This window comes from Thalassophryne amazonica, chromosome 5, assembly GCF_902500255.1.
Source record: "Thalassophryne amazonica chromosome 5, fThaAma1.1, whole genome shotgun sequence".
Classification (NCBI taxonomy): domain Eukaryota; kingdom Metazoa; phylum Chordata; class Actinopteri; order Batrachoidiformes; family Batrachoididae; genus Thalassophryne; species Thalassophryne amazonica.
Genome location: NC_047107.1, coordinates 133,686,063 through 133,712,841, shown reverse-complemented (window position 1 = coordinate 133,712,841; position 26,779 = coordinate 133,686,063). Strand labels below are relative to the sequence as shown.

General features: G+C 43.9%; 1 protein-coding gene across 1 annotated transcript in view; it reads right to left on the bottom strand.

The window, feature by feature from the left end:
• Positions 1 to 309: 309 nt before the first annotated feature.
• fnbp1a (formin binding protein 1a) overlaps positions 310 to 26,779 on the bottom strand; it is a 350,992-nt gene continuing 324,522 nt past the window's right edge. The window contains exon 18 of the mRNA XM_034171436.1: positions 310 to 636. Within this exon, the coding sequence (XP_034027327.1) occupies positions 608 to 636 (29 nt within the window). The 3' untranslated portion in view covers positions 310 to 607. The remainder of the gene's footprint in view (positions 637 to 26,779) is intronic.

Sequence of the window (26,779 nt, the reverse complement as noted above, 5' to 3'; positions counted from 1 at the left end):
GGAGAACTACAACAAAAAAGAAAGTCACCACTGATCTTGATCACGTTTAATCAAGCTCTGATGCACAGAAGATGAACGTGATCCAACTGCAAAGCTTTCTATTTCCGGAATAAGGAAAATGCAGCATAGCACATTGATTCTCAGTGTTGGTCGATGGAGACTGCTTCCTTTTTCTTTCTGCTCCACCGACAGTGACAATAATTCACTTTATCAGATAAGTTCAGATATTCAAGAGTCAATCAGGCTTCTGTAAAGCAGAGAGACATGGAATTGCCAAACAGAGGATCCTCTGATGTTTTAAAGTTAGAAATTATTTTGTTAGTATTTGCAACTAAAACTTGAATCTTTTGATCTGTTAAATTTTTATTGTGACCTAACAAATAGCAGAACCTTTATTTGAAATATCTGATACAGCTGGTTGTTCAGTCATCAATAATACTGTCCTTTCACCTTACAGACAGCAGTGTGCCACCTAATGAATCCAAATGTATTTTTACTGTCCGTAGCAGAGATGTTACCCAATTTCCTCAGTGCTAATTTGTTGACATATCACAGTGTGCGGCGCGGTGTCATCACTGCACTGCAGACTCGAATTACAGCCAAAGTCTTAGACCAGCCGACTGCTCTCCACAAATCCTACAGGGTGGATAGATGGACACAGAGACAGAAAAACAGAGACCATTGAGGCACAAAATCACCTGTGGACAATAATATTAGCAACAAGAGCAATCAGAGATTTCTGACGTCCGTTAATCCTGACCTGGATCACCTCCACCAATTTGGTGGAGTCTTCCTTGCCCTAATATCTATCTGTGGTGCAAATTTGGTGAGATTCTGTGAAGTAGTTTTGAAGTAATAATAATAATAATAATAAAAATTGTTATGGTTAGGGGTTCTGGTGGAACTGAACCATTTCAGACTATGGACCCACACGCAGGGAGCTGGACATGAAGAGGATTTCAAAAGGAAAAATATATTTATTTAAAATAAATAAATGAAATGCTGTGGTTGGATGCCTGAAGTATACAGAGTGGCCCTCTTCCTGGCAGTGAAATAAGGGAGCAGCAGTTTTCCAGGCCAGTCTTGAAGGAATAATGTCAACTAAGGATTCTATGACCAGCGCCAGGTGGAATGCTTGCCTCAGCAACCAGGAACTAAGGAAGAAGACACACAGGGTGAGTGAAAAGCACTCGTAACACTGTCCTCAAAAACAATCACAGTTCAACACAGGCTTAACACGAGTTGCTTCAGGGGTCAGGAAACAAAGTTCTCCTCTTAAGAAATAAAATTCACTGTTCAGTAATTGTTCACAGTTCATAAGCCATACCCAAATGTCAGAGGTCAAGTGCTGCACGTGGTAACGCAGTTCCAATTAAGCAGGACCTGATACAGCTGGGTTCTCAGTGGTTTGATATCAGAGTTCCGCAGTTCTTAGGGAGAGTTCTTGGTACAGTTCTTTATCATATCACAGTCACAAACAGGAATGAGTGAGAACGGAATCTCACTGAGACGAGGGGAACTTAACTGGCATGTAGTCGAGACACGCTCTACGCCAAGAGCCAAGGAGTTCCCAAAGAGACTCAGCTGTGCAGGTAGGCAGAGCCAGGATCCAGGTCCACTTCGGAGCTGTCCTGGAATCGTCTGGAGCACCAGGATAAGACAGTTTACTCTAATATGGGAATTAAAGTGGGAGGCCAGCTTTACCTGACCATAAAGCTTTGGTGTCTTGAGTGCACAGCTGGAAGATGCAGTCAGGGTCACAGGGCAGTGATCAGGTTTGGTCCTCCTGGTATCTGTCTGGATCATGGAATGAGACTCTGAAAGCTGGCGAGGCAAAAAGAGGAACGCAAGGCGACAAACAACAAACAACAGGTTTCTGGGAGTTCATGAACAGAAAGTCAGGGTTTAAATCATCTAGTCACTCATCTGATCCAGGTGTGAAAATAAAACTGAGGGCACCATCTGGTTGAGAAACAATACATGACATTGGTAAAACAACAGAGTACAAACCAGAGTAAAAACATTACCCACCCTCAACGGGAGCCCCCTGGTGGCTTCTCTGGTTTATCCGGATGACACCGGTATAAGTCCCTTAAGAGAGAAGGGTCCAGGATGAAGTTCCTCTTTACCCAGGAGCGCTCCTCTGGTCCATAACGCTCCCAGTCAATAGTAGTGGTAGCCCCAACCCCTGCGTCGGACATCCAGGATCTTCGTGACTGACGAGGCAGGATGGCCATCGACGATCCGGGCAGGAGGAGCAGTAGGTCCGGGAGGACAGAGGTCACTGGAATGGACAGGCTTGAGCCATGACACATGAAAAACTGGATGAATCCATAGGGACGGAGGCAGATGGAGCCGCATGAAAGTGGGATTAACAACCTTGTCAATGACAAATGGACCAATACACCTGGAAGACAGTTTTGGAGACTCAGTTTTGCAACAGAATATCATGGGATCATAGCCAAGCCTCCTGCCCAGAGTGGTAGTCAGGGTCCAGGGTCCGCCTCCAGTCTGCACTGCGGCAGGTCCACACCTGCGTCTCCTTGAGTGCAGCGGGAGCTTGTTTCCATATCTGATGGCATTGTTGCAGATGAACTTGAACCGAAGGGACTGAGAGTTCTTCTTCTTGCTCAGGGACGAGTGGTGGCTGATAGCCGATCGTGGCTTGGAATGGGGACAGATCAGTAGCAGATGAAACTTGGCTATTGTGGGCATATTCTACCCAGGGGAAATACAAGCTCCAGCCAGAGGGACGGTCAGCAAACACGCATCGAAGGACATTCTCGAGGTCCTGGTTGGTTCTCTCGGTCTGACTGTTTGTCTCTGGATGGAAGCCAGAAGACAGGCTGACAGAAGCACCCAGGGAGTCACAGAAACATTTCCATACCTGGGAGGTGAACTACGCCCCTCTGTCAGACATTATGTCCTGGGGGATGCCTTGCAGCGGAAGGATGTGGTGAACCAGGAGGTCAGCAGTCTCCTGGGCGGAAGGAAACTTTTCCAGGGGTATAAAGTGGGCAGCCTTAGAAAAATGGTCAACAATAGTTAAAACCACTGTTTTTTTGGGGAGGCTGGGAGTCCTGTGATGAAATCCATCCTGATGTGGGACCAAGGACGGCCTGGAAGCAGGAGTGGATGGAGTATGCCGGCAGGGGGCAGATGAAGAGATTTTCCTTGGGTACAAATTGTGCAGGCTTGAACAAAACTGTGGACATCTGCCTGGCTGGATGGCCACCAATAGCGGTGGTGGATGAGATTAACAGTTTTGTGGATTACGGGATCCCATGCCAATATGGAGGTGTGATAGAATTGTATGATGGCTGAACAGCCCTTGGGAAGCACGAATATACGCCCAGGAAGTCCCCCACTGGGATCTGGATGGTTAATGGACTTGGACTTTATTATCCACTTCCCAGGTTAGAGCCCTCACAACCGTGGACTGGGAAATGATGGAACCCGGGTTTTCAGGAGCTATGGGGGTCAAGGGCCGGAAGAAGAAAGCACAGGGATGCATCTGATTGTCTTCCACGGTTTTCTGGGCCAACACTGCACCCACCCCTAGCTCTGGAGTATCAACCTCCACAAAAAAAAAACTTTCTCAGGGTCAGGTTGTGTGAGTATGGCTGCTGTGGAAAAGAGATGTTTCAATGTCCCGAGTCACACTAACTGTCAGAATGCTCGTAGTACGGGCCGGGGCAGAGGATTAGCAGCAATCTTCCATTCCAGCTTATTAATTAATCAAAAACCTAGACAGAGCTTTAATTCATTTGAAAGCTTGTCTCTTAGTCTTTTCCATCCAAATTGGAAGTCCCAAAAACCAGTTTTATTTGTTAATATCTATCGTCCACCTGGTCGTTACTGTGAGTTTCTCTGTGAATTTTCAGACCTTTTGTCTGACTTAGTGCTTAGCTCAGATAAGATACTTATAGTGGGCGATTTTAACATCCACACAGATGCTGAGAATGACAGCCTCAACACTGCATTTAATCTATTATTAGACTCTATTGGCTTTGCTCAAAAAGTAAATGAGTCCACCCACCACTTTAATCATATCTTAGATCTTGTTTTGACTTATGGTATGGAAATAGAAGACTTAACAGTATTCCCTGAAAACTCCCTTCTGTCTGATCATTTTTTAATAACATTTACATTTACCCTGATGGACTACCCTGCAGTGGGGAATAAGTTTCATTACACTAGAAGTCTTTCAGAAAGCGCTGTAACTAGGTTTAAGGATATGATTCCTTCTTTATGTTCTCTATTGTCATATACCAACACAGAGCAGAGTAGCTACCTAAACTCTGTAAGGGAGTTAGAGTATCTCGTCAATAGTTTTACATCCTCATTGAAGACAACTTTGGATGCTGTAGCTCCTCTGAAAAAGAGAGCTTTAAATCAGAAGTGTCTGACTCCGTGGTATAACTCACAAACTCGTAGCTTAAAGCAGATAACCCGTAAGTTGGAGAGGAAATGGCGTCTCACTAATTTAGAAGATCTTCACTTAGCCTGGAAAAAGAGTTTGTTGCTCTATAAAAAAGCCCTCCGTAAAGCTAGGACATCTTTCTACTCATCACTAATTGAAGAAAATAAGAACAACCCCAGGTTTCTTTTCAGCACTGTAGCCAGGCTGACAAAGAGTCAGAGCTCTATTGAGCTGAGTATTCCATTAACTTTAACTAGTAATGACTTCATGACTTTCTTTGCTAACAAAATTTTGACTATTAGAGAAAAATTACTCATAACCATCCCAAAGATGTATCGTTATCTTTGGCTGCTTTCAGTGATGCCGGTATTTGGTTAGACTCTTTCTCTCCGATTGTTCTGTCTGAGTTATTTTCTTTAGTTACTTCATCCAAACCATCAACATGCTTATTAGACCCCATTCCTGCCAGGCTGCTCAAGGAAGTCCTACCATTATTTAATGCTTCAATCTTAAATATGATCAATCTATCTTTGTTAGTTGGTTATGTACCACAGGCCTTTAAGGTGGCAGTAATTAAACCATTACTTAAAAAGCCATCACTTGACCCAGCTATCTTAGCTAATTATAGGCCAATCTCCAACCTTCCTTTTCTCTCAAAGATTCTTGAGAGGGTAGTTGTAAAACAGCTAACTGATCACCTGCAGAGGAATGGTCTATTTGAAGAGTTTCAGTCAGGTTTTAGAATTCATCATAGTACAGAAACAGCATTAGTGAAGGTTACAAATGATCTTCTTATGGCTTCGGACAGTGGACTTATCTCTGTGCTTGTTCTGTTGGACCTCAGTGCTGCTTTTGATACTGTTGACCATAAAATTTTATTACAGAGATTAGAGCATGTCATAGGTATTAAAGGCATTGCGCTGCGGTGGTTTGAATCATATTTGTCTAATAGATTACAGTTTGTTCATGTAAATGGGGAATCTTCTTCACAGACTAAAGTTAATTATGGAGTTCCACAAGGTTCTGTGCTAGGACCAATTTTATTCACTTTATACATGCTTCCCTTAGGCAGTATTATTAGACGGTATTGCTTAAATTTTCATTGTTACGCAGATGATACCCAGCTTTATCTATCCATGAAGCCAGAGGACACACACCAATTAGCTAAACTGCAGGATTGTCTTACAGACATAAAGACATGGATGACCTCTAATTTCCTGCTTTTAAACTCAGATAAAACTGAAGTTATTGTACTTGGCCCCACAAATCTTAGAAGCATGGTGTCTAACCAGATCTTTACTCTGGATGGCATTTCCCTGACCTCTAGTAATACTGTGAGAAATCTTGGAGTCATTTTTGATCAGGATATGTCATTCAAAGCGCATATTAAACAAATATGTAGGACTGCCTTTTTGCATTTACGCAATATCTCTAAAATCAGAAAGGTCTTGTCTCAGAGTGATGCTGAAAAACTAATTCATGCATTTATTTCCTCTAGGCTGGACTATTGTAATTCTTTATTATCAGGTTGTCCTAAAAGTTCCCTAAAAAGCCTTCAGTTAATTCAAAATGCTGCAGCTAGAGTACTGACGGGGACTAGCAGGAGAGAGCATATCTCACCCGTGTTGGCCTCTCTTCATTGGCTTCCTGTTAATTCTAGAATAGAATTTAAAATTCTTCTTCTTACTTATAAGGTTTTGAATAATCAGGTCCCATCTTATCTTAGGGACCTCGTAGTACCATATCACCCTAATAGAGCGCTTCGCTCTCAGACTGCAGGCTTACTTGTGGTTCCTAGGGTTTGTAAGAGTAGAATGGGAGGCAGAGCCTTCAGCTTTCAGGCTCCTCTCCTGTGGAACCAGCTCCCAATTCAGATCAGGGAGACAGATACCCTCTCTACTTTTAAGATTAGGCTTAAAACTTTCCTTTTCGCTAAGGCTTATAGTTAGGGCTGGATCGGGTGACCCTGGACTATCCCTTGGTTATGCTGCTTTAGACGTAGACTGTGGGGGGGTTCCCATGATGCACTGTTTCTTTCTCTTTTTTGCTCTGTATGCACCACTCTGCATTTAATCATTAGTGATCGATCTCTGCTCCCCTCCACAGCATGTCTTTTTCCTGGTTCTTTCCCTCAGCCCCAACCAGTCTCAGCAGAAGACTGCCCCTCCCTGAGCCTGGTTCTGCTGGAGGTTTCTTCCTGTTAAGAGGGAGTTTTTCCTTCCCACTGTTGCCAAGTGCTTGCTCACAGGGGGTCGTTTTGACCGTTGGGGTTTTTCATAATTATTGTATGGCCTTGCCTTACAATATAAAGCGCCTTGGGGCAACTGTTTGTTGTGATTTGGCGCTATATAAAAAAAAAGTTGATTGAAAGTTGATTGAATGTGTGGAATGCATTGTCAGTGGCCGGTGTCCAATGGAAGGAGAATTTTGGAGAGGTTAAAGCGGTGAGTGGAGCTGCGACCTGTCTATACCCAGGGATAAACTGTCGATAAAAATGGGCAAACCCCAAGAATTGCTGTAAGTGCTTACGGGTGAACAGCATGGGCCACTCAGTGACAGCGATTACCTTGGCCGGGTCTGGTTCAATACTATTTGGTGATTTGATAAACCTGAAGAAGGAGACGGTTTCCCGATTAAATTCACTTTTCAGCCCTCACAAAAAGGCAGTTCTCAAGGAGATGCTGGAGGACTTGGGGTACATGGCGGGTGTGGGACTCGGAATCAGGTGAGAAGATCAGTATGTCATCTTGATAGACAAACACAAACTGGTTTAAGAAGTCCCAGAGGACATTGTTGACAAGGGCCTGGAATGTTGCAGGGGCGTTTGTCAGGCCAAAAGGCATAACCAGATACTCGAAATGACAGACTGGGGTGTTGAATGCTGTTTTCTGGTCGTGCCCCTTCCGCACTTGGACACAAATTAGACTAAGGTCTAATTTGGTGAATTTGATGGCCCCATGCAAGGAACTGAATGTGGAGTCATGGAGAGGCAGTGGATACCGATTATGGACTTTGATGTAGTTCAGTCCCCAAAAATCGATGCAGGGGCGCAAGGTGCCATCTTTTTTCCACACAAAAAAGAAGCCTGCACCTGTGACAAGGTCCAGATCAACCCAGCGGCAAGTGAGTCCTGGATGTACAACTCTGTAGCTTCTCGTTCCGGGTGTGAGAGGTTATACAGGTAGCTGGAAGGTATCTCAGCACCCGGAAGGATATCTATGGTGATATTATATGGAGAGTGAAGAGGAAGCGAGAGCGCACGGTCTTTGCTGAACGGTCTTTGCTGAACTAACTGACGTGTAGTTGAGACAAGCTCTACGCAGAGAGCTGAGGAGTTCCCACAGTGATGTAGCTGTGCAGGTAGTCAGAGCCAGGATCCAGGTCTGCTTGGGAGCCGTCCTGGAATCATCTGAAACACCAGGAAAAGACAGTTCGCTCTAATACGGGAATTAGAGGAAGAGGCCAGCGTTACCTGAGCATAAGCTGCAGGAAGCTTTGGCATCTTGAGCGCACAGCTGGAAGATGCAGTCAGGGTCATGGGGGGGTGATCAGATTTTGTCCTCTTGGTATCTGTCTGGATCATGGACCAAGGCTCTGAAAGCTGGCAACGCAAAAACGAGGAAAGCAAGGCCACAAACAACAAAGAAACGACAAGAAATAAACACGACACTGGGAAAACAACAGAGTAAAAACCAGAGTCCAGGGGAAATCCTGACAAATAATGATAACAATAATAATAACAACCTTTATTTAACCAGGTAGAATTCCGCTGAGATCAAAACCTCTTACAAGGGTGACCTGGCCAAGAAAGGCAGCAGCACACGTCATAGTGGACAGGTTAACATCAACATCAGAATGTTGATGACAAATAAAATATAATCAACTTAGTCATAAAACATTGGACATGGTGTAAAGTCTCAGGCATGTTTGGATTAGAAACATAGGCATTGTGCAAAAGAATTCCATTCGCAATCTCATAAAATAGACCAGAAGGTATCCAAGGAAGTCAGTCCGGATTTGGTTTCTTCAAAGGTTATATAAAGGGAAAACTTGATCCAGGATATGGATCCGGCTCACCTCCAAAATTCAGTGGAGTCTTCCATGCCCTAATATCTATCTGTGGTGCAAAGTGATTTTGAATTTTGGTGTCTCTTCACTGGCTTCCTGTCCTGGTGAGATCAGATTTGAAGGTTCTGCTACTAACCTATAAAACTGTTCACGGACTGGCACCTCCCTACCTAGCTGACCTAATTAAACCCTACGTACCAGCCTGGGGTCTGTGTTCTCAGGGTGCAGGACTACTCAGTGTCCCTAGGGTGAATAAAAAGTCTGTGGGTCACAAAGGTTTCTCTTACTGTGCCCCTGTGGAATAAGTTTCAGTACCAGGAGGGGCGAAGTGCACTGTTCAAGTCCTGCGTGACACAGGTGGGTCTCGGTCCTTTATCCTTTCCGGGCTGTTGCCCCTCGGCTCAAACACTGACTGTCAGTCAAGCATTGTACTCAGGGGTATTGGTTTAACTCATGTCCCGGCTCGACTGCATAACGTCTACCTTGAGTCTAAGTTGGTTAGTGATGTATTTTCAGTGGCTGTTTGTGACCAGTTTCCCATTGATGGAGTAGAGTTTATCATGGAAAATGACGTTGCAAGTGGAAAAGTCTACTCTGCCCCTGAAGTTGTTAGTCGGCCTATCCAGGCTCTGAAAAAGGATGAGTTGGCCACAAAACACCCTGGCATGTTTTCCAGTATGTGTTTTGATATATGTATGATGTATGATTGCAATTCAAATCAAATCAAATCAATTTTATTTATATAGCGCCAAATCACAACAAACAGTTGCCCGAAGGCGCCTTATATTGTAAGACAAGGCCATACAATAATTACGGAAAAACCCCAACGGTCAAAACGACCCCCTGTGAGCAAGCACTTGGCAACAGTGGGAAGGAAAAACTCCCTTTTAACAGGAAGAAACCTCCTGCAGAACCAGGCTCAGGGAGGGGCAGTCTTCTGCTGGGACTGGTTGGGGCTAAGGGAGAGAACCAGGAAAAAGACATGCTGTGGAGGGGAGCAGAGATCGATCACCAATGATTAAATGCAGAGTGGTGCATACAGAACAAAAAGAGAAAGAAACACTCAGTGCATCATGGGAACCCCCCAGCAGTCTAAGTCTATAGCAGCATAACTAAGGGATGGTTCAGGGTCACCTGATCCAGCCATAAGTATAAGCTTTAGCAAAAAGGAACGTTTTAAGCCTAATCTTAAAAGTAGAGAGGGTGTCTGTCTCCCTGATCTGAATTGGGAGCTGGTTCCACAGGAGAGGAGCCTGAAAGCTGAAGGCTCTGCCTCCCATTCTACTCTTACAAACCCTAGGAACTACAGAGTAAGCCTGCAGTCTGAGAGCGAAGCACTCTTTTGGGGTGATATGGTACTATGAGGTCCCTAAGATAAGATGGGACCTGATTATTCAAAACCTTATAAGTAAGAAGAAGAATATTAAATTCTATTCTAGAATTAACACGAAGTCAATGAAGAAAGGCCAATATGGGTGAGATACGCTCTCTCCTTCTAGTCCCTGTTAGCACTCTAGCTGCAGCATTTTGAATTAAATGAAGGCTTTTCAGGGAACTTTTAGGACAACCTGATAATAATGAATTACAATAGTCCAGCCTAGAGGAAATAAATGCATGAATTAGCTTTTCAGCATCACTCCGAGACAAGACCTTTCTAATTTTAGAGATACTGCGCAAATGCAAAAAAGCAGTCCTACATATTTGTTTAATATGCGCATGGAATGACATATCCTGATCAAAAATGACTCCAAGAATTCTCACAGTATTACTAGAGGTCAGGGTAATGCCGTCCAGAGTAAGGATCTGGTTAGACACCATGTTTCTAAGATTTGTGGGGCCAAGTACAATAACTTCAGTTTTATCTGAGTTTAAAAGCAGGAAATTAGAGGTCATCCATGTCTTTATGTCTGTAAGATAATCCTGCAGTTTAGCTAATTGGTGTGTGTCCTCTGGCTTCATGGATAGATAAAGCTGGGTATTATCTGCGTAACAATGAAAATTTAAGCAATGCCGTCTAATAATACTGCCTAAGGGAAACGTATAAAGTGAATAAAATTGGTCCTAGCACAGAACCTTGTGGAACTCCATAATTAACCTTAGTCTGTGAAGAAGATTCCCCATTTACATGAACAAATTGTAATCTATTAGATAAATATGATTCAAACCACCGCAGCGCAGTGCCTTTAATACCTATGGCATGCTCTAATCTCTGTAATAAAATTTTATGGTCAACAGTATCAAAAGCAGCACTGAGGTCTAACAGAACAAGCACAGAGATGAGTCCACTGTCTGAGGCCATAAGAAGATCATTTGTAACCTTCACTAATGCTGTTTCTGTACTATGATGAATTCTGAAACCTGACTGAAACTCTTCAAATAGGCCATGCCTCTGCAGATGATCAGTTAGCTGTTTTACAACTACCCTTTCAAGAATTTTTGAGAGAAAAGGAAGGTTGGAGATTGGCCTATAATTAGCTAAGATAGCTGGGTCAAGTGATGGCTTTTTAAGTAATGGTTTAATTACTGCCACCTTAAAAGCCTGTGGTACATAGCCAAATAATAAAGATAGATTGATCATATTTAAGATCGAAGCATTAATTAATGGTAGGGCTTCCTTGAGCAGCCTGGTAGGAATGAGGTCTAATAGACATGTTGATGGTTTGGAGGAAGTAACTAATGAAAATAACTCAGACAGAACAATCGGAGAGTCTAACCAAATACCGGCATCACTGAAAGCAGCCAAAGATAATGATACGTCTTTGGGATGGTTATGAGTAATTTTTTCTCTAATAGTCATGAAGTCATTACTAGTTAAAGTTAAAGGAATACTCGGCTCTATCTATCCAGCTATCTGCTTTAAGCTGCGAGTTTGTGAGTTATACCACGGAGTCAGGCACTTCTGATTTAAAGCTCTCTTTTTCGGAGGAGCTACAGCATCCAAAGTTGTCTTCAATGAGGATGTAAAACTATTGACGAGATGCTCTATCTCACTCACAGAGTTTAGGTAGCTACTCTGCACTGTGTTGGTATATGGCATTAGAGAACATAATGAAGGAATCATATTATTAAACCTAGTTACAGCGCTTTCTGAAAGACTTCTAGTGTAATGAAACTTATTCCCCACTGCTGGGTAGTCCATCAGAGTAAATGTAAATGTTATTAAGAAATGATCAGACAGAAGGGAGTTTTCAGGGAATACTGTTAAGTCTTCAATTTCCATACCATAAGTCAGAACAAGATCTAAGATATGATTAAAGTGGTGGGTGGACTCTTTTACATTTTGAGCAAAGCCAGTTGAGTCTAATAATAGATTAAATGCAGTGTTGAGGCTGTCATTCTCAGCATCTGTGTGGATGTTAAAATCGCCCACTATAATTATCTTATTTGAGCTAAGCACTAAGTCAGACAAAAGGTCTGAAAATTCACAGAGAAACTCACAGTAACGACCAGGTGGACGATAGATAACAACAAATAAAACTGGTTTTTGGGACTTCCAATTTGGATGGACAAGACTAAGAGTCAAGCTTTCAAATGAATTAAAGCTCTGTCTGGGTTTTTGATTCATTAATAAGCTGGAATGGAAGATTGCTGCTAATCCTCCGCCTCGGCCCGTGCTACGAGCGTTCTGGCAGTTAGTGTGACTCGGGGGTGTTGACTCATTTAAACTAACATATTCATCCTGCTGTAACCAGGTTTCTGTAAGGCAGAATAAATTAATATGTTGATCAATTATTATATCATTTACTAACAGGGACTTAGAAGAGAGAGACCTAATGTTTAATAGACCACATTTAACTGTTTTAGTCTGTGGTGCAGTTGAAGGTGCTATATTATTTTTTCTTTTTGAATTTTTATGCTTAAATAGATTTTTGCTGGTTACTGGTGGTCTGGGAGCAGGCACCGTCTCTACGGGGATGGGGTAATGAGGGGATGGCAGGGGGAGAGAAGCTGCAGAGAGGTGTGTAAGACTACAACTCTGCTTCCTGGTCCCAACCCTGGATAGTCACGGTTTGGAGGATTTAATAAAATTGGCCAGATTTCTAGAAATGAGAGCTGCTCCATCCAAAGTGGGATGGATGCCGTCTCTCCTAATAAGACCACGTTTTCCCCAGAAGCTTTGCCAATTATCTATGAAGCCCACCTCATTTTTTGGACACCACTCAGACAGCCAGCAATTCAAGAAGAACATGCGGCTAAACATGTCACTCCCGGTCCGATTGGGGAGAGGCCCAGAGAAAACTACAGAGTCCGACATTGTTTTTGCAAAGCTACACACCGATTCAATGTTAATTTTAGTGACCTCCGATTGGCATAACCGGGTGTCATTACTGCTGACGTGAATTACAATCTTACCAAATTTACGCTTAGCCTTAGCCAGCAGTTTCAAATTTCCTTCAATGTCGCCTGCTCTGGCCCCTGGAAGACAATTGACTATGGTTGCTGGTGTCGCTAACTTCACATTTCTCAAAACAGAGTCGCCAATAACCAGAGTTTGATCCTCGGTGGGTGTGTCGCCGAGTGGGGAAAAACAGTTAGAAATGTGAATGGGTTGGCGGTGTACACGGGGCTTCTGTTTAGAACTACGCTTCCTCCTCACAGTCACCCAGTTGGCCTGCTTTCCCGGCTGCTCTGGATCTGCTGGAAGGGAACTAACGGCGGCTAAGCTACCTTGGTCCGCACCGACTACAGGGGCCTGGCTTGCTGTAGAATTTTCCACGGTGCGGAGCCGAGTCTCCAATTCGCCCAGCCTGGCCTCCAAAGCTACGAATAAGCTACACTTATTACAAGTACCATTACTGCTAAAGGAGGCCGAGGAATAACTAAACATTTCACACCCAGAGCAGAAAAGTGCAGGAGAGACAGGAGAAGCCGGCATGCTAAATCGGCAAAGAGCTAGTAGCTGCGCTAAGCTAGTGGATTCCTAAAAACACACAAAGTGAATAATGTGTAAATAATTTAGAGGTGATTCAGCAGAGGGAGTGCTTTAGTTAAGGCACGTGAAGATTACACTGTGAAACAAATCGTTATCTAGTTAACTAGATCAATCTAACTGCGCAGATTAAACAGCTAACAGATACAGCAAAACACAGCTGTGGTCCGGAACAGGAAGTGATACAATACCGCAGTGAGAGCCAACCATCGTAAACTCGCAAAGAAAACACTGGAAGGTGGTGTTGACTTAGGTGACTCTGTGCTCGCCCCTGTCTTGCATGGGGATTGTGCGCCTCCTTTCAGCCGAGATGAGAGGGACTCTAAGATCAATGTTGAAATTGGGGAGTTCCGGACAGGCTCGTTTATGTCTCCCCCACTAACACGTGAAGCTCTTATTGAAGCCCAAAAAGCTGATTCTATTTTAAGGAAGTGTTTTTCCGTTTTAGAGAGTCCAACTGACAACAACCCCTATTTTCTTGGGAGTGTTGATGCACAAATGGGTTCCTTGGTCAGGAACCAACGCTGATTCTGATCATTGGTGTGTAGTATTCCAAATTCTGGTCCCTGAATATTACCGACCTCATGTGCTATCTTTAGCCCATGAACATTGGTGGTCCGGCCATCTTGGTGTGACTAAAAGTTATAATCGTGTCTTACAGCATTTCTTCTAAGTCTGGTAACCAATTCCTGTTGACCATAATGTGTGTTACCACTCATTTTCCTGAGGCTATTCCTCTGCGAAGAATTACTGTTCCCTCTGTTATAAAAACACTTACTAAGTTTTTTTACCACATTCGCTCTCCCCAAAATTGTTCAGACTGATCAAGGAACAAACCTTTTGTCTCAAGCATTTAGGGAGACATTACAGTCATTTGGTGTGACCCACTCTGTGTCTAGTGGCTACCATCCAGAGTCACAAGGTGTATTAGAAAGATGGCACCAGACTCTCTCTCTCTTTCTCTCTCTCTCCATATATATATATATATATATATATATGGAGAGAGAGAGAGAGAGAGAGAGAGAGAGAGAGAGAGAGAGAGAGAAAAGTACACCAAAAAGCGCTATTTCCCAGGGCCTGGGTCGTCAGCTGAGTGCTATCACTCCTCGGGATTTCGACCCATTAAGCTCAGTATCCCTCATGATAGTGGGTCCGCAACAGCTGTTTCCTGATGCGCCCAGGCCCGTAAAATCCAGGTGCTGCCATCTTCTGCTCTTTCTCCCATTTCCTTTACCACCATACGACATCCATCAACACCAGCTGCCCTCAGAAAACGACCCACCGATGCTGCAGGGAAACCCCGGCATCCCACCTCAAAAGGAATGACCTCCACCTTCCAGCCTCGCTCCCCTATCTCCACCCTCAAATCTTCATAACGGTTGAGCTTCCTCTGTCGAGCTCCATCAATACCCTCCTCCCATGAGACTGTCAGCTCTCCAAGTATTACCCTCCTTTCCTTCCTATCAATCAGCGTAACATCCGGCCGCAAATCAGACACCACCACATCTACTGGCTAAGTCTTGTCTTCTAACACAGTCCACTTCCTTTTTGGACCAGTGCCCGTCCTCTTCTGCTTCCGGCCTCTCACCTGTTCACCAGCTCTCACAAACTTAACTGGTTGGCTTTTCTTCACTGGGACAAATGCATCATTTACTGCCTTCACAGCCACCTTCAGAACTAAATTGTGCCTAAATGTATACCATCCTCTACTCAAAGCAACATGACACGCTGACAGAATATGGTGAAGAGTAGCATACTTTCCACACAGATGACAGTTCGCACTCTTGCCAGTACCCCATCTTCTCAGGTTCACTGGTGATGGAAACACATCGTACGTCATCTGGAGTAGCCACTTCAGACTCCCAAAACTTCTTCCCCAAATGTCCTTCCAAGTCACCTTCCTCTCCTCTACATCCCACGTCATCCATCGACCTTGCTGGCCCTGCTGTGCTGCTCTCGACACCTTTTCAGCCTCTACCAACCGACGAGTCTCCTGCTCTTTGATCTTTCTTCGTTCCCGAGCTCCGACCTTTGACCAAAATCGTTGCCTTCTTCTTACACCAAGGCAAGCTCCCTTTTCACGCACCACTCCAACAAATTCACGTTGACGTGCTATGGCCTCAACTTCTTTCACCATACCACCAGCATTCCACTTCCGTCCAACTTGCAGGGCCGGTGGATTATTACTTATCACTTGGTCATTGGAATCATTTAGCATTGACTGTAGTCTAACCTTTGCAACCTTATATTCTTTCACCACTGATGATAAAGGAAACTGGAGCTTTGTTGACCGACTGTAGAATGCTACATTTGTCAGCATCTTAGGAACTCCTAGCCACTTTCGTACCATCTTACTAATCTTCCCTTCAATGCTCTCAACTCTTGTCAGCGCCACTTCATAGACTGTCAATGGCCACATCAGCCTTGGTAGTAACCCAAACTGAACCATCCAGACCTTAAACTTCCCAGGTAGCTTCGTCTTTGCAATTGCTTTCAATCCATCTTCAGCTTGCTGCTGGACTTCAACCCCTCGATGTCGGTCTGTGATTGGAAAGGAGTACCAACGACCTAGGCTCTTCACGCCCTTTTCTTTCACTGACGGAATTCGTTCACCTTCAACCATGAAAACTTTGTCAACAACTTTCCCAGCCCGTAGCGTAAGATACCTGCTCTTCTTAGCTTTAAACACCATGCCTGAGCATGTCACTAACTCTTGTAGCCGCTCCACCAACTTCTTAGCTCTCCATTCCTCCGCTTCCAGAATTGTCAGGTCGTCCATAAAGGCCTTTAGTTGGTACTCATCACCACCACAGCTTCTTATAATCACTTCCATCACCAAGATGAACAAGACAGGTGATATTGCACATCCCATTGCGATACCTTTCTCCAGTAGCATGAATTTAGTCGTGAACTCCTCCGTCGTAAACCGGAACTTAAATTTCCCAAAGTACTTCTCAACTGCCTGCCTATATATATATATATACACTCAACAAAAATATAAACGCAACACTTTTGGTTTTGCTCCCATTTTGTACGAGATGAACTCAAAGATCTAAAACTTTTTCCACATACACAATATCACCATTTCCCTCAAATATTGTTCACAAACCAGTCTAAATCTGTGATAGTGAGCACTTCTCCTTTGCTGAGATAATCCATCCCACCTCACAGGTGTGCCATACCAAGATGCTGATTAGACACCATGATTAGTGCACAGGTGTGCCTTAGACTGCCCACAATAAAAGGCCACTCTGAAAGGTGCAATTTTATCACACAGCACAATGCCACAGATGTCGCAAGATTTGAGGGAGCGTGCAATTGGCATGCTGACAGCAGGAATGTCAACCAGAGCTGTTGCTCGTGTATTGAATGTTCATGTCTCTACCATAAGCCGTCTCCAAAGGCGTTTCAGAGAATTTGGCAGTACATCCAACCAGCCTCACAACCGCAGACCACGTGTAACCACACCAGCCCAGGACCTCCAAGATCGTCTGAGACCAGCCACTCGGACAGCTGCTGAAACAATCGGTTTGCATAACCAAAGAATTTCTGCTCAAACTGTCAGAAACCGTCTCAGGGAAGTTCATCTGCATGCTCGTCGTCCTCATCGGGGTCTTGACCTGACTCCAGTTCGTCGTCGTAACCGACTTGAGTGGGCAAATGCTCACATTCACTGGCATTTGGCACATTGGAGAGGTGTTCTCTTCACAGATGAATCCCGGTTCACACTGTTCAGGGTAGATGGCAGACAGCGTGTGTGGCGTCGTGTGGGTGAGCGGTTTTCTGATGTCAATGTTGTGGATCGAGTGGCCCATGGTGGCGGTGGGGTTATGGTATGGGCAGGCGTCTGTTATGGACGAAGAACACAGGTGCATTTTATTGATGGCATTTTGAATGCACAGAGATACCGTGACAAGATCCTGAGGCCCATTGTTGTGCCATACATCCAAGAACATCACCTCATGTTGCAGCAGGATAATGCACGGCCCCATGTTGCAAGGATCTGTACACAATTCTTGGAAGCTGAAAATGTCCCAGTTCTTGCATGGCCGGCATACTCACCGGACATGTCACCCATTGAGCATGTTTGGGATCCTCTGGACCGGCATATACGACAGCGTGTACCAGTTCCTGCCAATATCCAGCAACTTCACACAGCCATTGAAGAGGAGTGGACCAACATTCCACAGGCCACAATTGACAACCTGATCAACTCTATGCGAAGGAGATGTGTTGCACTGCATGAGGCAAATGGTAGTCACACCAGATACTGACTGGTATCCCCCCCCAATAAAACAAAACTGCACCTTTCAGAGTGGCCTTTTATTGTGGACAGTCTAAGGCACACCTGTGCACTAATCATGGTGTGTAATCAGCATCTTGATATGGCACACCTGTGAGGTGGGATGGATTATCTCAGCAAAGGAGAAGTGTTCACTATCACAGATTTAGACTGGTTTGTGAACAATATCTGAGGGAAATGGTGATATTGTGTATGTAGAAAAAGTTTTAGATCTTTGAGTTCATCTCATACAAAATGGGAGCAAAACCAAAAGTGTTGCGTTTATATTTTTGTTGAGTGTATATATATATGTAAGGTCAAAGAAAAATAATTACCAAAATACAGGTGTCACGTTCTGTGCAGAATAACATGATATACAGTATAATGGATTACTGGGTTAATGGAGAACATTTGCAGGTGACAGTTGACAGAGTTGTACATGAAGTCTGTGGTGTAGAGGGTGAAGAGAAAGGGAGCCAAGATGGTTCCTTGTGGGGCCCCTGTGCTGCAGATGACCATGTCAGAGACAGTCCTTAGCCCTCATGTACTGGGGTTACTCTGTGAGGTAGTCCAAGATCCAAGATCAGAGGTGGGGGTCCACACCTGTGATCTCCAGCTTGTCCCACAGAAGCACCAGTTGTATGGTATTGAAAGTACTGGAAAAATCAGTGCTCCCAGGCTTTTCCAGGTGAGCGAGAGCTCTATGTTGGAGGTAGATGACAGCACCGTTCACTCCATTGCCAGGCTGGTACACAAACTGAAGTGGATCCACTGATGATTTCACCAGGGGGCAGAGATGTTCAAGGGCCAGCCTTTCCAGGATCTTGTCAGTGTCACCCACCTGAAGCTGCTGAAATCCTCCAGGTGTGGTGATCTTCTCTTCTGACCAGTACCACACAGGAGGTCTTCCACATCTTAGGCACTCTCCCAAGTCTCAGGCTCATGTTGAAGATGTGCTCCATAAACCTGCACAGCTGGTCAACACAGCGTTTGAGAGGCCTGGAACTGATGCCATCAGGGCCAGCAGCCTTCTTTGCCTTGATCTTTCTGAGCTCATTTCTCACCTCGGTTAATGAGAAAGACAGGCAGGGGGGTTGGGCGCTGGTCGGTGAGGGTGAAGTAAGTGGTGGACTATTGGCAGGAGGAGCAGTAGGGAGTGGTTGTGAGCAGAGGACTGTGTGGAGTGGGACAGAAGAGAAAATTGGGGTGGGGCAGTTTACAAGGTGCAGGGTTAGTCTGAGCTGGGAGAGGGGCAGGTGGCTGATCAAACCTGTTAAAAAACAGGTTCAGGTCATTCACCCACTTCAGATCCACCACAGCCTGGGTGCTGGGCTCCTTGTAACCAGAGATGGTTTTTAGGTCTATCCAGACTCCACTGATGATATTCTGCTGTAGCTGGTCCTCCAGCTTACTCCTGTAGCTGTTTTCCCCTCACTGATCTTTCACCTCAGCTTCTTCTGTACAGCCCTCAGCTCTTCCTACTACAATGTTCTATTTTCTGGTTTATGGCAGTCCAGCATTACGGGTCTTCAACTGGTTCAAAATGCTGCTGCCTCTTGACAGGAAGCAGAAACTTCGACCACATTGCACCCATTTTGGAGTCTCTTCACTGGCTTCCTGTCCCTGTGATGTCAGATTTTAAGGTTCTGCTATTAACCTATAAAATTATTCACAGAGTAGCACCTCCCTACCTAGCTGACCTAATTAAACTGTTGTGTGGGCCGCCAGAAGAGGAGGTACTGCTGGGCCAACACCAGAGGGCGCCCTGCCTGAAGTGCGGGCTTCAGGCACGAGAGGGCGCTGCCGCCACGGACACAGCCGGGGGTGACAGCTGTCACTCATTATCTCATGACAGCTGTCATCCATCTACACTTCATCATTCCACTCCATAAAAACCGGACGTCATCTCCACCTCATTGCCAAGATATCATCTACCTGTGAAGGTAATATTCTCAGCCTTAACTGTGTCTTAGCCTGAACTCTTTTTGCAGCCGCTTTCCTGTGGTGTTCCCTATCTGAGAGATTGGCGTTTGGTGTGTTCAGCGACGGCTTCGCTTCACACCCCAACCAGATAAGTGGTTAGACAGGAGCTGCACGAGTGTGTGTTAGAGGTGGAGGTGGAATTCCCACCATTGTTGTTACTGGGTGTGCACGCACCCACATATGACTGTTTTTGCTCCTCGCCAGCAGTACCAGATCCGACACTCGGAGACGGTGGCCACCTGGGGACTCGGAACTTGGCGGCTCCAGTATTCTCCAGGTTCGGTGGCGGAGGAAATCATGTGGTTCCAGTTCTTCTCAGGACAGACGTCTTCTATCCTCGAGCCTGCCCACACGTCACCTTTGTGGATTGACTGTTTGCTCAAATTCTGTAATCCTGTGTTTTTGTTGTGCTCTTTCACAACAGTAAAGTGTTCATATTCGACTCTTTCATTGTCCGATCATTTACGCCCCCTGTTGTGGGTCCGTGTCACTACACTTTCCCAACATAAACCCTACGTACTGGCGCAGGCTCTGCATTCTCAGGGTGCAAGGCTACTTTGTGTCCCAAGGGTGAATAAAAAGTCTGTGGGTCACAGAGCTTTCTCTTATCGTGCCCCTGTTCTGTGGAATGATTTTTATTTATTCAATGTTTTACCAGGTAAGTCAATTGAGAACACTTTCTCATTTACAATGATGACCTGGACAAGAGGCAACACAACAGCAGGAGAGAATAACAGATTCACAATTTCCACATACAACAGTGAAAAACATACAGTAAAACAACTGCAGAAACAACAATAAAACAGAAAATGTTAAGAACTAAGATATACAATATTAAAAACATGTGCAATGGTCCTGTAAAATGTTAGAAATTGAGTTTTTAAAAGTAGATAGAGGTAAAAACAAACTAAGCTTTAGAGACTGTTGTAAGTTATTCCAGTCACTTGCTGCAGAAAACTGGAACGAGGAGCAACCAAAGACTGTGCGAACTTTTGGGACCACCAGACTGATGTAAGTGCTGGAGCGGAGAGCGCGACTAGAAGTGTGGATGTTTAATAAAGAGCTCAAATAGGACGGAGCCCAGCCAATCAAACATTTGTAAATACACAATAGCCAATGGATTTGTCTACGTGTGTGGAGAGAGGGCCACTTCACCATTGAGTACAAGTCACAGTGGTGCGTGGTGAAAGGTGCACCTGTAACAAAGCGTATGGCAGCATGATATACAACATCAAGTTTGTGGAGCAGAGTCTTTGATGCCATTCTGTAAACTAAGTCTCCATAATCAAGGATGGGGAGAACTGTAGTTTTTACCAAAAGCTCTCTTATTGGGCGAGTGAAAGTGTTTTTGTGGCGGTATAAAAAGCCAATTCTCGCCTTTGCTTTGGTGAGCAGATTAATGATGTGGGTTTCAAAAACTAGAGAGTTATCAAGCCATACACCTAGATACTTATAGTGCGAGACAGTCTGAATTTCTGATCCGTCCAGGGATACAATTTTACCTGGACTCTCAGGGAGCCGGAGGTTTCTGTTAAAGAAGATACATTTAGTTTTTCTTGTATTTAACGTAAGTCGAAGCTCAGAAAAGGCATGTTGAAGTGAAATGAAGCTGTCTTGGAGCAAAGACAGACTAGTGATGAAACAGGGACTATGCGCATACAGGATAGTGTCATCTGCATACAAATGCATTTGACACTGACCTGCAGCATATGTGATATTATTTATGTAAATATTGAACAGGGTGGGGCCTAGGATGGATCCTTGAGGCAGGCCTTTGTGAAGAGGTAGGGGTTCTGAGAGGAGCCCTTCAACTCTCATCGCCTGCATACGCCCAGAGCAAAAGCTTTTAAACCACTGGTGGTTGGCTCTCACTGCGGTATTGTATCACTTCCTGTTCCAGAGCACAGCGGTGTTTTTCTGTATCTGTTAGCTGTTTAATCTGTGCAGTTAGATTGATCTAGTTATCTAGATTACGATTTGTTTCCCAGTGTAATCTTTACGTGCCTTAACTAAAGCACTCCTTCTGCTGAATCACCTCTAAATTATTTACACATTATTCACTTTGCATGTTTTTAGGAATCCGCTAGCTTAGCGTAGCTACTAGCTCTTAGCCGATTTAGCATGGCGGCTTCTCCTGTCTCTCCTGCACTTTTCTGCTCTGGGTGTGAAATGTTTAGTTATTCCTCGGCCTCCTTTAGCAGTAACGGTACTTGTAATAAGTGTAGCTTATTCGTAGCTTTGGAGGCCAGGCTGGGCGAATTGGAGACTCGGCTCCGCACCATGGAAAATTCTACAGCTAGCCAGGCCCCTGTAGTCGGTGCGGACCAAGGTAGCTTAGCCGCTGCTAGTTACCCCCTGGCAGATCCCGAGCAGCCGGGAAAGCAGGCTGACTGGGTGACTGTGAGGAGGAAGCGTAACCCTAAACAGAAGCCCTGTGTACACCGCCAACCCGTTCACATCTCTAACCGTTTTTCCCCACTCGACGACACACCCGCCGAGGATCAAACTCTGGTTATTGGCGACTCTGTTTTGCGAAATGTGAAGTTAGCGACACCAGCAACCATAGTCAATTGTCTTCCGGGGGCCAGAGCAGGCGACATTGAAGGAAATTTGAAACTGCTGGCTAAGGCTAAGCGTAAATTTGGTAAGATTGTAATTCACGTCGGCAGCAATGACACCCGGTTACGCCAATCGGAGGTCACTAAAATTAACATTAAATCGGTGTGTAACTTTGCAAAAACAATGTCGGACTCTGTAGTTTTCTCTGGGCCCCTCCCCAATCAGACCGGGAGTGACATGTTTAGCCGCATGTTCTCCTTGAATTGCTGGCTGTCTGAGTGGTGTCCAAAAAATGAGGTGGGCTTCATAGATAATTGGCAAAGCTTCTGGGGAAAACCTGGTCTTGTTAGGAGAGACGGCATCCATCCCACTTTGGATGGAGCAGCTCTCATTTCTAGAAATCTGGCCAATTTTCTTAAATCCTCCAAACCGTGACTATCCAGGGTTGGGACCAGGAAGCAGAGTTGTAGTCTTACACACCTCTCTGCAGCTTCTCTCGCCCTGCCATCCCCTCATTACCCCATCCCCGTAGAGACGGTGCCTGCTCCCAGACTACCAATAACCAGCAAAAATCTATTTAAGCATAAAAATTCAAAAAGAAAAAATAATATAGCACCTTCAACTGCACCACAGACTAAAACAGTTAAATGTGGTCTATTAAACATTAGGTCTCTCTCTTCTAAGTCCCTGTTGGTAAATGATATAATAATTGATCAACATATTGATTTATTCTGCCTTACAGAAACCTGGTTACAGCAGGATGAATATGTTAGTTTAAATGAGTCAACACCCCCGAGTCACACTAACTGTCAGAATGCTCGTAGCACGGGCCTGGGCGGAGGATTAGCAGCAATCTTCCATTCCAGCTTATTAATTAATCAAAAACCCAGACAGAGCTTTAATTCATTTGAAAGCTTGACTCTTAGTCTTGTCCATCCAAATTGGAAGTCCCAAAAAACAGTTTTATTTATTATCTATCGTCCACCTGGTCGTTACTGTGAGTTTCTCTGTGAATTTTCAGACCTTTTGTCTGACTTAGTGCTTAGCTCAGATAAGATAATTATAATGGGCGATTTTAACATCCACACAGATGCTGAGAATGACAGCCTCAACACTGCATTTAATCTATTATTAGACTCTACTGGCTTTGCTCAAAAAGTAAATGAGTCCACCCACCACTTTAATCATATCTTAGATCTTGTTCTGACTTATGGTATGGAAATAGAAGACTTAACAGTATTCCCTGAAAACTCCCTTCTGTCTGATCATTTCTTAATAACATTTACATTTACTCTGATGGACTACCCTGCAGTGGGGAATAAGTTTCATTACACTAGAAGTCTTTCAGAAAGCGCTGTAACTAGGTTTAAGGATATGATTCCTTCTTTATGTTCTCTAATGCCATATACCAACACAGTGCAGAGTAGCTACCTAAACTCTGTAAGTGAGATAGAGTATCTCGTCAATAGTTTTACATCCTCATTGAAGACAACTTTGGATGCTGTAGCTCCTCTAAAAAAGAGAGCTTTAAATCAGAAGTGCCTGACTCCGTGGTATAACTCACAAACTCGTAGCTTAAAGCAGATAACCCGTAAGTTGGAGAGGAAATGGCGTCTCACTAATTTAGAAGATCTTCACTTAGCCTGGAAAAAGAGTCTGTTGCTCTATAAAAAAAGCCCTCCGTAAAGCTAGGACATCTTTCTACTCATCACTAATTGAAGAAAATAAGAACAACCCCAGGTTTCTTTTCAGCACTGTAGCCAGGCTGACAAAGAGTCAGAGCTCTATTGAGCTGAGTATTCCATTAACTTTAACTAGTAATGACTTCATGACTTTCTTTGCTAACAAAATTTTAACTATTAGAAAAAAAATTACTCATAACCATCCCAAAGACGTATCGTTATCTTTGGCTGCTTTCAGTGATGCCGGTATTTGGTTAGACTCTTTCTCTCCGATTGTTCTGTCTGAGTTATTTTCATTAGTTACTTCATCCAAACCATCAACATGTTTATTAGACCCCATTCCTACCAGGCTGCTCAAGGAAGCCCTACCATTATTTAATGCTTCGATCTTAAATATGATCAATCTATCTTTGTTAGTTGGCTATGTACCACAGGCTTTTAAGGTGGCAGTAATTAAACCATTACTTAAAAAGCCATCACTTGACCCAGCTATCTTAGCTAATTATAGGCCAATCTCCAACCTTCCTTTTCTCTCAAAAATTCTTGAAAGGGTAGTTGTAAAACAGCTAACTGATCATCTGCAGAGGAATGGTCTATTTGAAGAGTTTCAGTCAGGTTTTAGAATTCATCATAGTACAGAAACAGCATTAGTGAAGGTTACAAATGATCTTCTTATGGCCTCGGACAGTGGACTCATCAACCTTCCACCCATTTTTTTCTTTTTAAAACTACATTTACATGATAAATAGGTCCCATTGTTCTGTTTTGCAATTCCATTGGATGGCACAGTGTGTAAATAGACCAGGTTATGTGGTCATGAAGTCATACCACTTGGAGCTCAGCTTTGAAGCACAACACCCTGTCGTTTTTGGAGAGATAAATCAAGACTCAAGTAAGTAAAATGTTTGAAATATTTTTTCTGTTCAATTGATGTGTGTAAATCATGATTATTTGAGGACAAGATTGAATATACTGATATTGTGAGATTTTTAGCTTGTTTTATCTATGTTGTGATATTACAACGCTGGGGGCAAGTAGTAGCAAAAGTTCAGTCTGCACCTTGCACCTCATACAGAGGAACTGTCTTTTCCATTTGTTTGATTTTAGATTAAAATGCAATGTTTTGTGTTACATTAGTAATTAATTGATACATTTCAATTAGAATAAGAAAGTAATAGTATATTTTAGGATAGAAAGAATTATGTAGTAAACATGTAATATGAAAAATACTGTACTACTGATCCTCTGTTGCTGCCTCTGGTCTTGAATTGTAATCAGGTGTTAATGTTCTGGGAGGTGGGGATGTAAGTCTGGAATGTGTGAAATTTTAGGAATGTGGGAATCTTTTGTGTAGACATAAGTACTGTTAATTGGTAAAGCTTTTAGTAACACTTACTTTCCAATTGCCAATTCCAATTACTATGCAATTGCCTGGAAAATAATGAGTTGCTTTTCCATTTCAGAATGACTGAAATCAGAAAGAGCCGTCAATTCTATAGTGTGCAGGATGTGATTGATATCATCCAGAATGGGGACAGTGACTTTGAATTTTCCTCAGACTCCAGTGATGATGAGGAGCATGGACATCCCAGTGCTGTGGAGAAGAAAAATTGAAGAACCTAACAACCACCACACTGTTGATACTCCAGTCCAAGTAGAGACAGTGAATCCATGTGCCCAGGCCATGCCCTGTGACCGGTATCGCTGGCTGAAAATGGATTTCATCAGTCCCTGTACTGATTTTTCTGGTGAGGATATCACTAATGGTTTCCCCTCCCTCTGCACACCACTGGAGTACTTTCAAAAGTTTGTAACAGAGGACATGATCAAGGATATGGTTGATAACACCAACCAGTACAGTTTCCAAAAGAATGGAACAACCATAAACACAGGCAAAAAGGAAATAGAACAGATGATTGGCATGTACCTGAAGATGGGCATAGTCCACATGTCTGGAATCAGTCTGTATTGGGAAGCAGACACACGTTACAGCCCTGTCGTGGATGTATTGTCACGGAACAGATTCCAGTCTCTGTTGAGATCATTACATTTCGTGAACAATCTGACTGTATCTGAAATGGAACAAAAGTCTGACAAACTTTGGAAACTCAGACCATGGCTTGATGCTTTCAGAGAGAGATGCCTACAGGTTGTCCCAGAAGAACACAATTCTGTGGACGAAATGATGATTCCTTTCAGGGGAAAATTCAGCAGCATCAAGCAATACATGCGTGGAAAGCCAAACCCATGGGGGTTCAAGATGTGGGTGAGGACCGGAATCTCTGGTATACTATGCGATTTTGATGTGTACCAAGGCAGTGTGAATGGTATGCGGGCAAAATCTGAGCTTGAACTGTGAGGGGATGTTGTGATGAAGCTTGCCTCCACACTTCCACATGGTCAAAACTACAAGATCTACGCAGACAATTATTTCACCAGTGTCCCGTTGGTTGTTAGGCTGCGTGATTGTGGAATTCATTACACAGGAACAGCCAGACAGGTACGCCTTCCCAACTGTAACCTGGAAGATGAGAAAAGCTTGAAGAAAAAGGGGAGAGGAAGCTATGTTGTCAGAGTGGAGGAAAACCACAACATTTGTGCAGTGAAATGGTATGACAACAGGCAGGTTACCCTTGTGTCATCCTTTACTGGGCCACAACCAGTGGAGAAGATTCAGCGCTGGGACAAAACCACCAGAAGATTTGTTGAGGTTGAGAGGCCTCACATTGTCACTGCCTATAACAAGTTCATGGGCAGAGTGGATTTGTTGGACTCATTTGCAGCAAAATACAAGTTCCCACTGAAGTCCTACCGCTGGTACATGTACGTTTTCTGGCACACCATTATCCTAG